Below are 12351 nucleotides of genomic sequence, written 5' to 3'. Positions count from 1 at the left end.
GGAGAGAGAGGGAGGAAGGAGAGACATGTTGAAAACAATGCGGAGGGTTTTTTTTTTTGTTAAAACCTGAATAAATCTTGCCATGCCAATAAAGCTGATTCGACATTGAAAGAGAGGAGAGACAGAGGCAGTGAGAGAGAGGGAGGGAGACAGAAAGAGAAAGCAGGTGTCAGACGAAAAAAGCCAGAGAGAAAGAGCGGGTGATAAATGGAGAGAGAGAGAGCAGGACTTAGATAAGAGAGAGGGGAGGACCGGAGAAGGAAGAGGTGGAAGAGAGGAATTGAATGAGAGGGAGATTATATTAGTAAGAGAGGGGGAGAGAGAGGGAGAGAGATAGAGAGAGAGGGGGGTAGCCTTTGTTTCCCTGTACAGCTGTACTGACAGCCCTACTCCCCCCGCCCCCCCATCAAGCAACTGCAACTGGCGACACTCCATCGGCATGACAACTACCACAGCAAGGCTCTCACCACCTGACTCACTCAGAGTTTTTTATTTTTATTCATTATTATTCAAAACTATCTATAATTTGAGGCATGACTCACTTCAGTTCCTGAGATCAAAAGCTATTGCAAAAATAACCCTGCTCTCTGAATTACGCTCCACTGCATCTAATCTCCTGCTGCAGATCCCTTAAAATCAACCCTTTCTTTAGATTTTCAGAGAGGAATTCGATTTAGTTGATTGGTCTCCCTGGAGTGGAGGGAGCCCCCTTTCTCTTAGGGGGTGAGGGAGCAGTTCAGTCTCCGTGCCTCAAGCCTGCCCTGGACTGGAGGGAGCCCCCTTTCTCTTACAGATGAAGATATCTGAGTAGATCACAATTCAAAAGGAGGAAGAAGTAGTCCTGACCAGGCCTGACCCCAATGTTGATGCTGCCTAGTTTCCTCCTGAGATCTGAGCGCAATTGCATACATTTTATAAGCAAAACTAAACATAATGCAATCTTGAATCTTGAACCATGGAGCTGACCTACAGCACAGGAAGTAGGTCTCTTCATTATCTTGCTGAACATTGTGGGCGTAGCACCGATTGCCACCTGGATTGAAACAACAAGGTTTCTTTAAACACAGTTCCACGTTCTTTCAACTCAGTGCTACACACCCACGATGTTCAACCACACTGCTAGGGCCAAAAGTTTTGCATCACTCCAAGGAATTAACAAGTCAAAAGAAAACCTTTTGGCCACAGCTGTGCATCGAGATGAGAGCTCTCGTCAAAGGCACCGCCAAGGTTAAAAATAAACATGTTTTGTCATTGCCGCCGAGCCCTCAAGCTGACCTGTCGAGCTCTCGATCAGCGTGCGACACTGCGCGGCGCCTGCATGTGAAAGCCCAGGGCGACGGCAGGCTGCAAAGTGGCTCCACTCTGTAACGGATGTGTCACAGCCAGTGTGACCGCTTCTCCGTCACAGATCGGAGCCTCTGGTACTCGCGGCTCAATGTTCTCCGCCCTCATCGTGACTGTTTCTTGACGTTAATCATTTCAAACAGAGACGTGGTCTGGGTAACATTGCATTTAAGAGGGCGCTGGGTATGATGTGAGGCAGCCAGGAGGTTCAAATTCCAGCTCAGCCGCTGACTCCCTGTGTGTGAGACCCTGAGCAAGTCACTTCACCTCCTTATGCTCCGTCCTTCGGACGAGACACAAAGCAAGCGAGGTCCTATTGGAAGAGACTCTGCAGCAGCAGCAGCATTTGTTAATGATGCAGAGTTCACCCTCCTAGTCTCTGGAAGGCGCTTTGGATAAAAGTGTCCGCTAAATGACTGAATAATAATAATAGAGGGAAGAAAGATTGTTTTAAAGCTTTGAATAAAGCTCCTTGAAAAGGGGCATCAGTGATAATGTTGCAGGTGCTAATAGGAGGTAAATAAATGTGTTAAACTGCACTCTTTCAAAGAGTGGCAGTGGTAACATTACTGGTTTAAATGTTCTGAATTAAAGATTCGAAAATAATTTTCACCACATTGGTACGCAACAATAAACAACACCTTCATTTTAAAGCCTTAGCTGGCACTGTGCTCAAGGGTGACTAGTGAGAACGCTGCTTGCGCCAATAAGAGGGCAGAGAATGGATTTTAAAATCTCGGTCAGAACTAGTTTCTTTTTCCACTAGTTATTGTCCAGAGCTAGTTTCCGAATTCTAACATGAAATACCGTATCACTATTATGGCTTCTGGTAGACTTATTTGCACTTTGTAGTTTCTTTGATTACATGATGTTAAATAAAATATCTAAATTATATTCATTCATATATATATATTTATTAATTATGTCTCAATCCTAACATTTTTGGTGATGCTAAACTTTTGGGAGCAGCTTTTGATCAATACATGGTAAGACTCGAAATGCTTCTGAACATTTTGTGTAAGACATATCTGAACTTGAAATTACTCGTTAAGGTTTTGCTGTGCTAAATAAACAACGCCGTCAATACTATGCACCACAAAACCACCAGGAATCTGCCAACTCGTTTCAGAAGCCGGAAGTCTGACACAATGATCAGTGAGCTGCATGCACCGGCTGCACAATGCTTCAGCTTTCAAAACCACAGCCTTGCCAAAGGGGATTCTGTATCACGAGAGCACAATGCAAATGTAAGATAAAAGGCAAAACTCAAAGATTCCCAGACTTAAGCTGAAGGGAACGCGGAGCCCCTTTGCGACTTGGAACTCGGTTTCAAGAAAAGAGGTTGCAGGACGCTGCGCGGCACACCAGGGGAGACTGGGGGGGGGGGGGGGGGGGGGGTGGGGATACAGCGAACCTCAAACTAGGTCACTCGGTCTCCTGCAACCACGTTTCAAGACACTGCTGCTGCAAAAGTGACTTTGTGGTTCCCTCAGCTTTCCGACTATTTCCCCGTGCACTGACCGGGGGAGCACAACGCTTTCTTTTAGGAATGGAACTCTACCTCAGAGCTGTCTGTGTGACGCTGTCCTCAGAACATCCATCTGTGAGTCCCTGTGCAGCTTTCACAAAATCACGCTGAAAACAACAGCTCTTACTACCAGGCTAGCTAAAGAAACCGTGTAGAGAATTACTACAAAATAGTGAGGTCTCAGTTTTTTAATGACTTTTCTACTTTGTATTTTATATATGTGTGTGGGTGTGTGTTCTACAGAAATGTATAACATTCAACATAATTAAACAGCAACTTTACCAGAAACATTAAAAAAAAAAAAAAAAAAAAAAAAAAAATTCTTGGACTGTAATGAAAATAGTTTATAATGATGAAAAAAATATTTATGTACAAGTATATTTACTGTAAACAATTGAATAAAAATTACATTCGCAGAAATAGGGAGGAATTGGGGGGGGGGGGCCTTCGCAAAAGTTTTAAAATTTCTTCAGGGTTTTTTTTTTCTAGTGTAAACACTCAACGTGTTCTATTTTTCGAAAGTTTTACGACTAACGTTCCTTTCAGTTTTTGCTCCATTTTTTATTCTCACGAAATTATATCCCTTTTATATTCCCGAATCTATATATATATATATATGCAAATATATATATATATATATATATATTAGATATATATATAGTATATATATAATATTATATAAATATACAATATAATTTATCATATCCCAATATATAAGTTAATATATTCAAATAACAAGAAAAAAAAGGGAAAACATGCAAAAAAATACCTTCTTCGCGCGGGCTGTTGATCGTGGATTCGTCGTGTTTTTTTGTGAGCGGACCTAGTGGTTTGGAACATCAGAGAGGAAAAAGAGAAGAGAGAAAAGATTCAAAAAGATTACTGTGGCAAAAAATATATATATATCCCAAAAATAAGATTTTGTTCAAGAACAAGAAGAAGAAGAAGAAGAAGAACAAAAAAAAGTTTGTTGAAGCAGAATAATAGACAACGCAGAAAATTTTTTAGAATGCAGTTTTTTTTCTCAATGTGTGTTTTTTGTTTGCTCTGTGTGTGAAAAATACAACAAATATATATGTGTGTATTTATATATATATATACACACACATATATATATATATATATACATATATATATATACTATATATCAAATGTATATGTTTTGTGGTGTGTGATATATGTGTGTGTGTAAACATAAGGATATGAACACTTTAGAAGAGTAACTGAGAGTGATATAAAAATAAGTGATTGAAAAGATTTTGGCGGTCAGTCTTAAAACCGCACACACACAACACACACACACACACACACACACACACACACACACACACACACACACACACACACTAAACAGAACTGAGGGGTACGGGGGGGGGGGAACAATGTAGTCCAGGAGGGGCTAAAGGACTACATTTCCCAGAATGCCACGGGAGCAAGGCTGAGTTTCACCTGGATCTAATAATTCATGAGGGACACCTGCCGGGGATTAGCAGGCCGGTACACTGGGATTTGGGATCGCTGTGATGAAAGGAGCTATAGAAAGGTGAATTGTTGCTGTAGTTGACTATCAGTTTCTGAGCTTGACTGTTCCTTTTCTATTTCTGTCGACTACTCTCCTACACCAGAGTGATTTCTCTTAGGTTATGTGAAGAATTTGATGTGGTGTGTTTTGAAAAAGCTTTAAAAAAAGATTTTTACAGACGATGGAAGAGGGCCAAATTTGACCAGAGCAGGAACGGTGGAAAGGATGTCAGAGGCTGCACGATGAGCAGCTGTCAATGATATTTCAGTGAAGACAAGAGCTCTCTGACAGGACAGCGAGACACCGTGGGATTTCAAGGAACTTCTCAAAAATAAAAGTGCCATCCATGCAAAAACCTGCACCACGCAGAGCAAGGAAAATGGCACATAACAGACTGGATCTATACCAAGAATAAGTATTCTTTCTTTATTCTGTGCTTTGATCAATTCACGATACACAGCCAAGAAGCAATCAAGAAAAAATATAATCAGGGACTCAAATAATGTGCATTGGGGGTTCCCTCAGGGAACATTGGCTCTGGCACTACCTCAGGGAGGGAAAAAAATCAGACAACAGCGGCCCCTACTGGCCATGTACCCACTGAGCTCAAAGCAGACACCTGCAGGGCTGGCTTTTGTCTTCAGGGGGCGGTAGCTCGCATCCGCTGTGCAGCTCCAGGGTGTGAAGAGGGGAAGACAAGGGGAGTTAAATAAAAGGATAGTCTATTTTATCCTGAGCAAGTTTCATCCCAGCTGAATGACTGAAGTGTGTACTGTTACTGGGGACGAGACGGGTCAGAGACACGAGAAAGAAATAAATGTGAGCGGTGAGGAGCAGCTCAATAGAAATGTAATATTCATTTATCAATAAAGTGGAGATTACCTCTGAGCCCGGCTCAAACAGCTAATCAATGCTGAAATAAGGTTCTGATTGGAGAATTGATTTCCCAGTCCCTTCATCTTAGCTTTGCCATTTAATTAAACTATAAATTTGTCTCTCAGCAGCTGCGAGGGGGTAACTCAGAGGAGAGGCTGGGAGGGAATTAATTTCCTCGTGTGTTCTGATAGAAGAAGCCAAGTCTGCTTTTATTAAATTTAGATTTTTTGATATGGAAAGGGGAAAGCTATGTATTATTATTATTATTATTATTATTATTATTATTATTATTATTATTAAATGACTTGTTTTGTTAAAACAAACTTGAAATTAGACTGTTTGATTGGCTCTTGTAATGCTTAAATTTGCATATGTCTCGATTTGCATGACAAAGAGCCAATCACATCGTGTGAAAGCACAAAGTGGGCGGAGCTCATTTGCATACAAACTCCAGATTTAGCTGGCCAGTTAGATATTTAGCTAAATGTGAAATCTTGTTGTTGCCAGCACATTCTACAAATACCCTCTGAAGCGAGGGTCATTAATTCCTTCATTCACAGCTCCAGAAAGAAGACGAGAAGAAGGTTTACAGGAACTGACAGCAGAATACAGCTCGGACTGAACCACTGACCCCCCCCCCCCCCCCCCCCCCCGTGCTCCCCCTCACATCCCCCACATAGCACGGTCCGAGACTCAAACACTGAGATGCATTGTGAATGACAGGACAATGGCTGGCTCAGTGCAATGCTAAGGGGCCCTATTCACAAATCTTTAACTCCTGTAATCGCACAGTGGAGGTGCACATCTCTGCCAGCAAGGGGAGAGTATGCCTTTGTGGCAGAGAATCTGCAGTGTGGGGGTGTCAGGGTGTGGGGTCCTACTACCTGTTGCACAGGGAGCGTGAATCTACAGTGTGTGTAAAAGAAGATTCATCATTCCACAATAAAATAAACACAAACTTTCACAATAACATTAAAGGGTGGAAAACAACTAATGACATAATTCTCTTACCTACAGAATCAGGTTTAATTTCCAATCCTTGTTTAATTTTTTCATCACATCGTTCACACGTATATTTTAAGGTGTTTGTAGGCAAGGTTCACAGCAATATCTGCTAAAGACCATTGCAAGATGCTTCTAGTTAGTTTCACACAAGGGCATTTTGCATCACCAATGTGGGACTAAAGGTTCAACCAGACAGCCTGTCACAATGCAATAGCCAGCACTGAACTCAACCAGCCTGTCACAATGCAATAACCAGCCCGTCACAATGCAATAACCAGCAGTGAACTCCACCAGCCCGTCACAATACAATAGTCAGCTGGAAATCCCACACAGAGATAGAAGGGGAGACTAATCGAAGTATTCTCACTATCTAGACTTTAGGGTCTTATTGAGTTGCCCACATCCATCCTACCCTTAGCCAGAGCAGAGCCATTGTCAACGCCAGTAGGAAAGGGAAAAAAATAACTTCTCTTGTTGATCTCAGAAAGATAACTTCTTTTAATTGAAAGGGGTTACAGAAAGATCGAAGTCACGATGCAGATAAAACTGCACTCCCCATCACTGACACATAACTGCAGAGATGTTTTGCGATTCACTTTTAATGATGTTCTGCACACAGGCTTAACACAAGACTGCAGAGCGAAGCAGCCCCCCCAAGCAAAATGAGAATATGCTGCGTCAGACTTCTTAATCCTCCCTCCCCTGCAGGCAGGAGGAATTCAAATTCCGATGAGATGAAAGAGAGGAGATTATCATGTTTTAAAACACTCAGCAAAGAATCAGAATTATTAAAACAAGCAATCCATACGTTTTCGTTATTTTATTTTTTGTATATTAAATAAATGCGCTGTTAACGCTACAGTTTTGTAAAAAGAAAAAAAGATACAAAATAACAGCAGCTGGATGATTTAACTGTTTTACTGTTTCTGACCGGGACAAAAAAAAATGAAGGCTGAAAACTGGGACAATCCCAGCTTTCCCGGGACGCCCGGTGACCCAAACGTAGACTCCTATTGAAAACTGAGTAAATTAACCTTCAATGTTATTGCCAGCTGTGCATTCACTGTAGTTTTCCAATATTCCTTTACATTCCTTCTTTCCAAATGGTCACTTGTGTTATTTTTAAGTTCTGAAAAATCCAGCCAATTTTAATATAAGCGATAGCCCTCACTGCAAATCAAAATGCTCCTGTCATTTCTAAACATTTTCATATTTTGCTGCCGAGTTCTTGTTTTTTGCTTTCCCAAGATCCAGCACAGTGTCTGGTCATGAGTTAGCAGCCCGGAGTCTTCCTGGGATACAGAGCACTCAACTAAGCCTCATTTCATGGGTCACACTCGCAAACTGACATCAGAACCTCAGACCCTCGCCAGTAATTGATCTTATATGTAAGATTGCGGTAAGATTAATATATTCTTGTATGTGCGATCCATTCACTGTTGGGTTCAGAATTCAAGTTGCAAATGCCATCATTTTAAATTAACCGACGTTATTGTTTTTTTTTTTTTTTTTTCTTTTATTGATTCGAAATGTCAATTTTAATAACCCAGGTCAGATTAATCGTTGCCCAAAACGCTCTCGAGGAAGGGGCGTTTCTGTTTTCTAGACTGTAGGAGAATCTGTGTTCCCTCGCCAACTAAACGTCTTTTTGCACAAAAAAAAAAAAAAAAGGTGATTTGATCAAAAACTTTTTCAAGAAAGAAAAAAATAAATAAAATCGTAGTGAATCGTGAAAACAGCTTCATGGATGAAGGAGAGGGTGGAAACCACACTCGCTGGACTGGGATCACAAGCTAGATTCAAAACACGCTGAACCCAATCGCACAATTTCAAGCAGGAAACATTAGCTCTGGTGAACAGGAACTTGGTACTAGACCTTGATTGTGAACAGGAAGTCACTTTTAATAGTGAAAACAGCCGCAAGCAAGCTATGAAAAAGAAATTTGACTTGGATTGGATTGGATTGGGTTGGGTTGGATTGGATTGGCTAAAACAAGGAAGTAGTTAGAGGACTCTTGTGAACATCTGATTTCTTTGGGAACAGGAAATACAACAGGAAGTAGTACACAAGCTAAAAACAGGAAGTTGTGAACAGGAAATAGCAAGCGAGCTTTGACTGAAACAGGAAGTCGTCACTTTGTCTGGATTGTGAATAGATAGTCGATACTTGAACAGTAAAGTCAGGGTGCAAGGATTTGAAAATGTGACTTTGAAAGAGCAGAGTGCGGGGCGGGTAATGGGACAGAGGGCTGCAAAAAAAAAAAAGTCCGATCAAGAGCACTGGGAGTGGGGTTTGTGAGGATTGGAGAAAAAAAGTCCGGCAGGAAACAAAGAGACAGACGTGAAAACGAGACAAACCAGACACAGAAACAAAACAGATCAGATAATTAAAAAAAATCTCGAAAGAAAAAAATATCCTTTCAACAGTTTTGAAGGGAAAACAGAGCGACAAGATCTCTGCAGTGAATCAAAATGTTTTTTTTTTTTAAGGCCAAATGTTTTTTTCTCCTCTTGCCGCCCCACCCCCACTCGGGGTGGGGGTGAGGTGGGGGTGGGGGTGGGGGTGGGCTGCATAGAGACACTTTTTGAAATGAATCCGATATGCAAAGTTTAGAACAGCAGGGAAAAAATGGGACCAAAAATGAACTGCGCAGTACACACACACAGAAAAAAATTCCTGAAGCGACTAGAACGGTTAAGAGTACCAAAGATCACTTACCGTCTTCAGTTGGCACGTAAACATTAAGGTAGAGACAGTCCTCGCTCTGGTTCTGCACGTATCCTGCCACGATTTCCAGGTTGTCTGTAAACCACACCGGGAGCATGATTTCCGGCAGCACGCCATGAATATTCTGCGGGCAAACTGGTGCGAACTGAGTGGCGTTCCGGACTTCAGACCAGGAGCCTGGGGCTTCCGGGGGCTGAAACCTCCGCTCTCCGACTGGGGGGGTGGCGTAGGGTACCCCCAAATACTGCTCCACGGGTCCCAGGATCTCATTGTTGAGATCTTTCTTCACTCCACGGAGTTTGCCGTAGTTGGTGGTCACCAGTGGATATTTGCTGCTGGCTCCATCGGATTTTTGGCACGAGGTCAGGGCTAGCGACAGAGCCAAGCCTAAGAGCCACAGGACACGAGTGTCCCCCCTCCTTTTAGGGGAGAACGCTGGGACCCCGCACTGGGTCAACCACTCTGGAACGAGGAAGTAAAACATTTTGACTTGAGAAAGGAAGTCACTGAACACAGTCGCGCAGGTATAAAGAGATTGTATTCCTTCTTCCTTTGAAAAACAAACTCTTCTTCATGTGGTTGGTGGTTTTGTTTTTTTTTTTTTTAGAATCCTACCGCTTGTTATTCTGCATGCAGCCCGGTCGCTAGTAGGGAATGGTCTGTCTTCTCCCCTCTGTTACGTTCCATTTTTCCAAGCTTCAATCATGAGAGTGCTGGGAGGGAGGCCTGCAGAGGTCTCACTGCGGGAGAGAGAGAGGAGAAGGGGGGAGGGGGGAAGAGGAGAGTGGGAGAGAGAGAGAGAGAGAGAGAGAGAGAGAGAGAGAGAGAGAGAGAGAGAGAGAGAGAGAGAGAGAGAGAGAGAGTTAGCACTGGGTTGCCTGTTTCATTTCTGATTGATTTTTGGATCTTGTTGTCTGAATGAGTCCCAGCCTGTTCTCTACTCAGTCTACTGACCATCCTGAAACCTCGGCTCAAAGCTGGGGGAGACAGGGAGAGCTTCATCCTATCTGTTTGGCATTTATTAATTTATTATTTTATAAACAGCATTTTGAGCTCACAGAAAGCACTTTAAAAGCCATATTGTATTATAATAATATCGCATTTATGAACGAGAGCAGGCCATTCGGAGGCTCAGTGCTCGTCCGATTCCTAGTAGCTGATTGATCTCAAAACTTTGTCGAGTCAGGTCTTGAAAAACCCCAATGATTCACCATCAGCAACATGACTAGAAACCTCATTGCCTATCCTCAGCACTCTCCGTTCTTAGTCTGTCTCAATCAGTGATGTTCCCCACAGGATTTGATTCGTTAATACTCTATAACTATGTTAGAGAGTATTAACAAAGCATTGTAGATGGTTTATAACCATGCAACTGCCATAGACGGAATTACGTTTTAAACACCCCAAAGTAGAATAGGTGGCTAAAATCTGCCCCCTTTATACAACTGTAATTCAGTCTATGGCTATTGCATGGTTATAAACCATCTATAATGCTTTATTAACACTCTATAACATAGTCATTAAGCACACAACATCAGGGTCATCTAAGAGAAAGCACTGCAGTGATAACATATAGATTCGAACCGGAAACCAGAAATCTAGCGCGGCTACCTCTTTCCTAGCCTTCATCCCCCTTTCTCAGTCCTCTCCCATTTCCGTCAACTCTTGATCTCCTCCCCCTGTCGCTCTTTTCCTTAAAGAAGAGCGTGTGTTGTGTTTGTGACAGAGGGCAGTTCTGCAGCACATGGAACAGACAGCGCACACAGAGCAGAGTCAAAGAGCTCACTCAATTTTAATAAAACACCCCGAAATGACAGCAACCCATTTGTGAAGCACAGATGGAACTCGACCCCAGAGCCACGACCCACAATCTGCGTATCTCTCGCCATCAGCAAACCGACACTGTACAGAATAATTTACAGATTTCCATTCCATTGTTTAACATGGGCTTGTTACCTGATCATGAAAGTAATACCCAAGAAAGGTGTGCACTGTGAGCTGTTTGATTTACACACAGAAACACACAGTCGCACACAGAAACACAGTCACACACTGAAACACACAGAAACACAGTCACACACTGAAACACACAGTCACACACAGAAACACAGTCACACACAGAGAGTCACACACAGAAACACACAGTCACACACAGAAACACACTGAAACACACAGTCACACACAGAAACACACAGTCACAAAGTCACACACAGAAACACACAGTCACACACAGTCACACACAGAAACACACAGACACACACAGTCACACACAGAAACACACAGTCACACACAGAAACACACAGTCACACACAGAAACACACAGTCACAAAGTCACACACTGAAACACAGTCACACACTGAAACACACAGTCACACACAGAATCACAGTCACACAGTGTCACACAGTGTCACAGTGCTGTCTCGCTGCTGGCTCTCTCAATGGCAGTGTTATGGATGGCTGCGTGTGTTCTCAGCTGATGAGACTGATTGCAGCGCAGAGGGGAAATGTAGCTGCGAGCCTCCAGGACTAGGATCATACATCACAGCTTGACAGCATGAAAGTCAGGCCACTCACAACCGCAGCCCAACCACTAACAGTCCCACAGCCCCACAAACCCCTAACAACCCCTAACAACCCCATCCAGCCCCCTCACTGAGGCAGGACACACTCCATCCTGCCCCCTCACTGAGGCAGGACACACCCCATGCAGCTCCCTCACTGAGACAAGACACACCCCATCCAGCCCCCTCACTGAGACAGGACACACCCCATCCAGCCCCCTCACTGAGACAAGACACACCCCATCCAGCCCCCTCACTGAGGCAGGACACACCCCATCCAGCCCCCTCACTGAGACAGGACACACCCCATCCAGCCCCCTCACTGAGACAAGACACACCCCATCCAGCCCCCTCACTGACACACCCCATCCAGCCCCCTCACTGAGACAGGACACACCCCATCCAGCCCCCTCACTGAGACAGGACACACCCCATCCAGCCCCCTCACTGAGACAGGACACACCCCATCCAGCCCCCTCACTGAGACAGGACACACCCCATCCAGCCCCCTCACTGAGACAAGACACACCCCATCCAGCCCCCTCACTGAGACAAGACACACCCCATCCAGCCCCCTCACTGAGACAAGACACACCCCATCCAGCCCCCTCACTGAGACAGGACACACCCCATCCAGCTCCCTCACTGAGACAGGACACACCCCATCCAGCCCCCTCACTGAGACAGGACACACCCCATCCAGCCCAGTCACTGAGACGGGAGGTGATTAGCTGCTAGCTAAGGTTCTTCAGAGTAACAATTGTATTCATCCTTTCCCCAAGGAGCA

At 43.7% G+C, this 12351-nt stretch overlaps 1 protein-coding gene across 2 annotated transcripts in view; it reads right to left on the bottom strand.

The window, feature by feature from the left end:
- LOC121305724 (neuroligin-2-like) overlaps nucleotides 1-12351 on the bottom strand; it is a 51844-nt gene that overhangs the window by 25332 nt on the left and 14161 nt on the right. Inside the window, exons 2-3 of one of the 2 annotated variants that reach the window (XM_041237452.1) lie at nucleotides 8995-9743; nucleotides 3642-3695 (exon numbers count right to left, since the gene is read on the bottom strand). In XM_041237452.1, the coding sequence (XP_041093386.1) occupies nucleotides 3642-3695; nucleotides 8995-9487 (547 nt within the window). In that variant the 5' untranslated portion in view covers nucleotides 9488-9743. The remainder of the gene's footprint in view (nucleotides 1-3641; nucleotides 3696-8994; nucleotides 9744-12351) is intronic. The other variant, XM_041237453.1, reaches the window with a different exon arrangement.

This window comes from Polyodon spathula, chromosome 44 (genome assembly GCF_017654505.1).
Source record: "Polyodon spathula isolate WHYD16114869_AA chromosome 44, ASM1765450v1, whole genome shotgun sequence".
NCBI classification, from domain to species: domain Eukaryota; kingdom Metazoa; phylum Chordata; class Actinopteri; order Acipenseriformes; family Polyodontidae; genus Polyodon; species Polyodon spathula.
The sequence above is the reverse complement of the archived record's forward strand: the minus strand, read 5'-3'. Positions and strand labels throughout refer to the sequence as shown.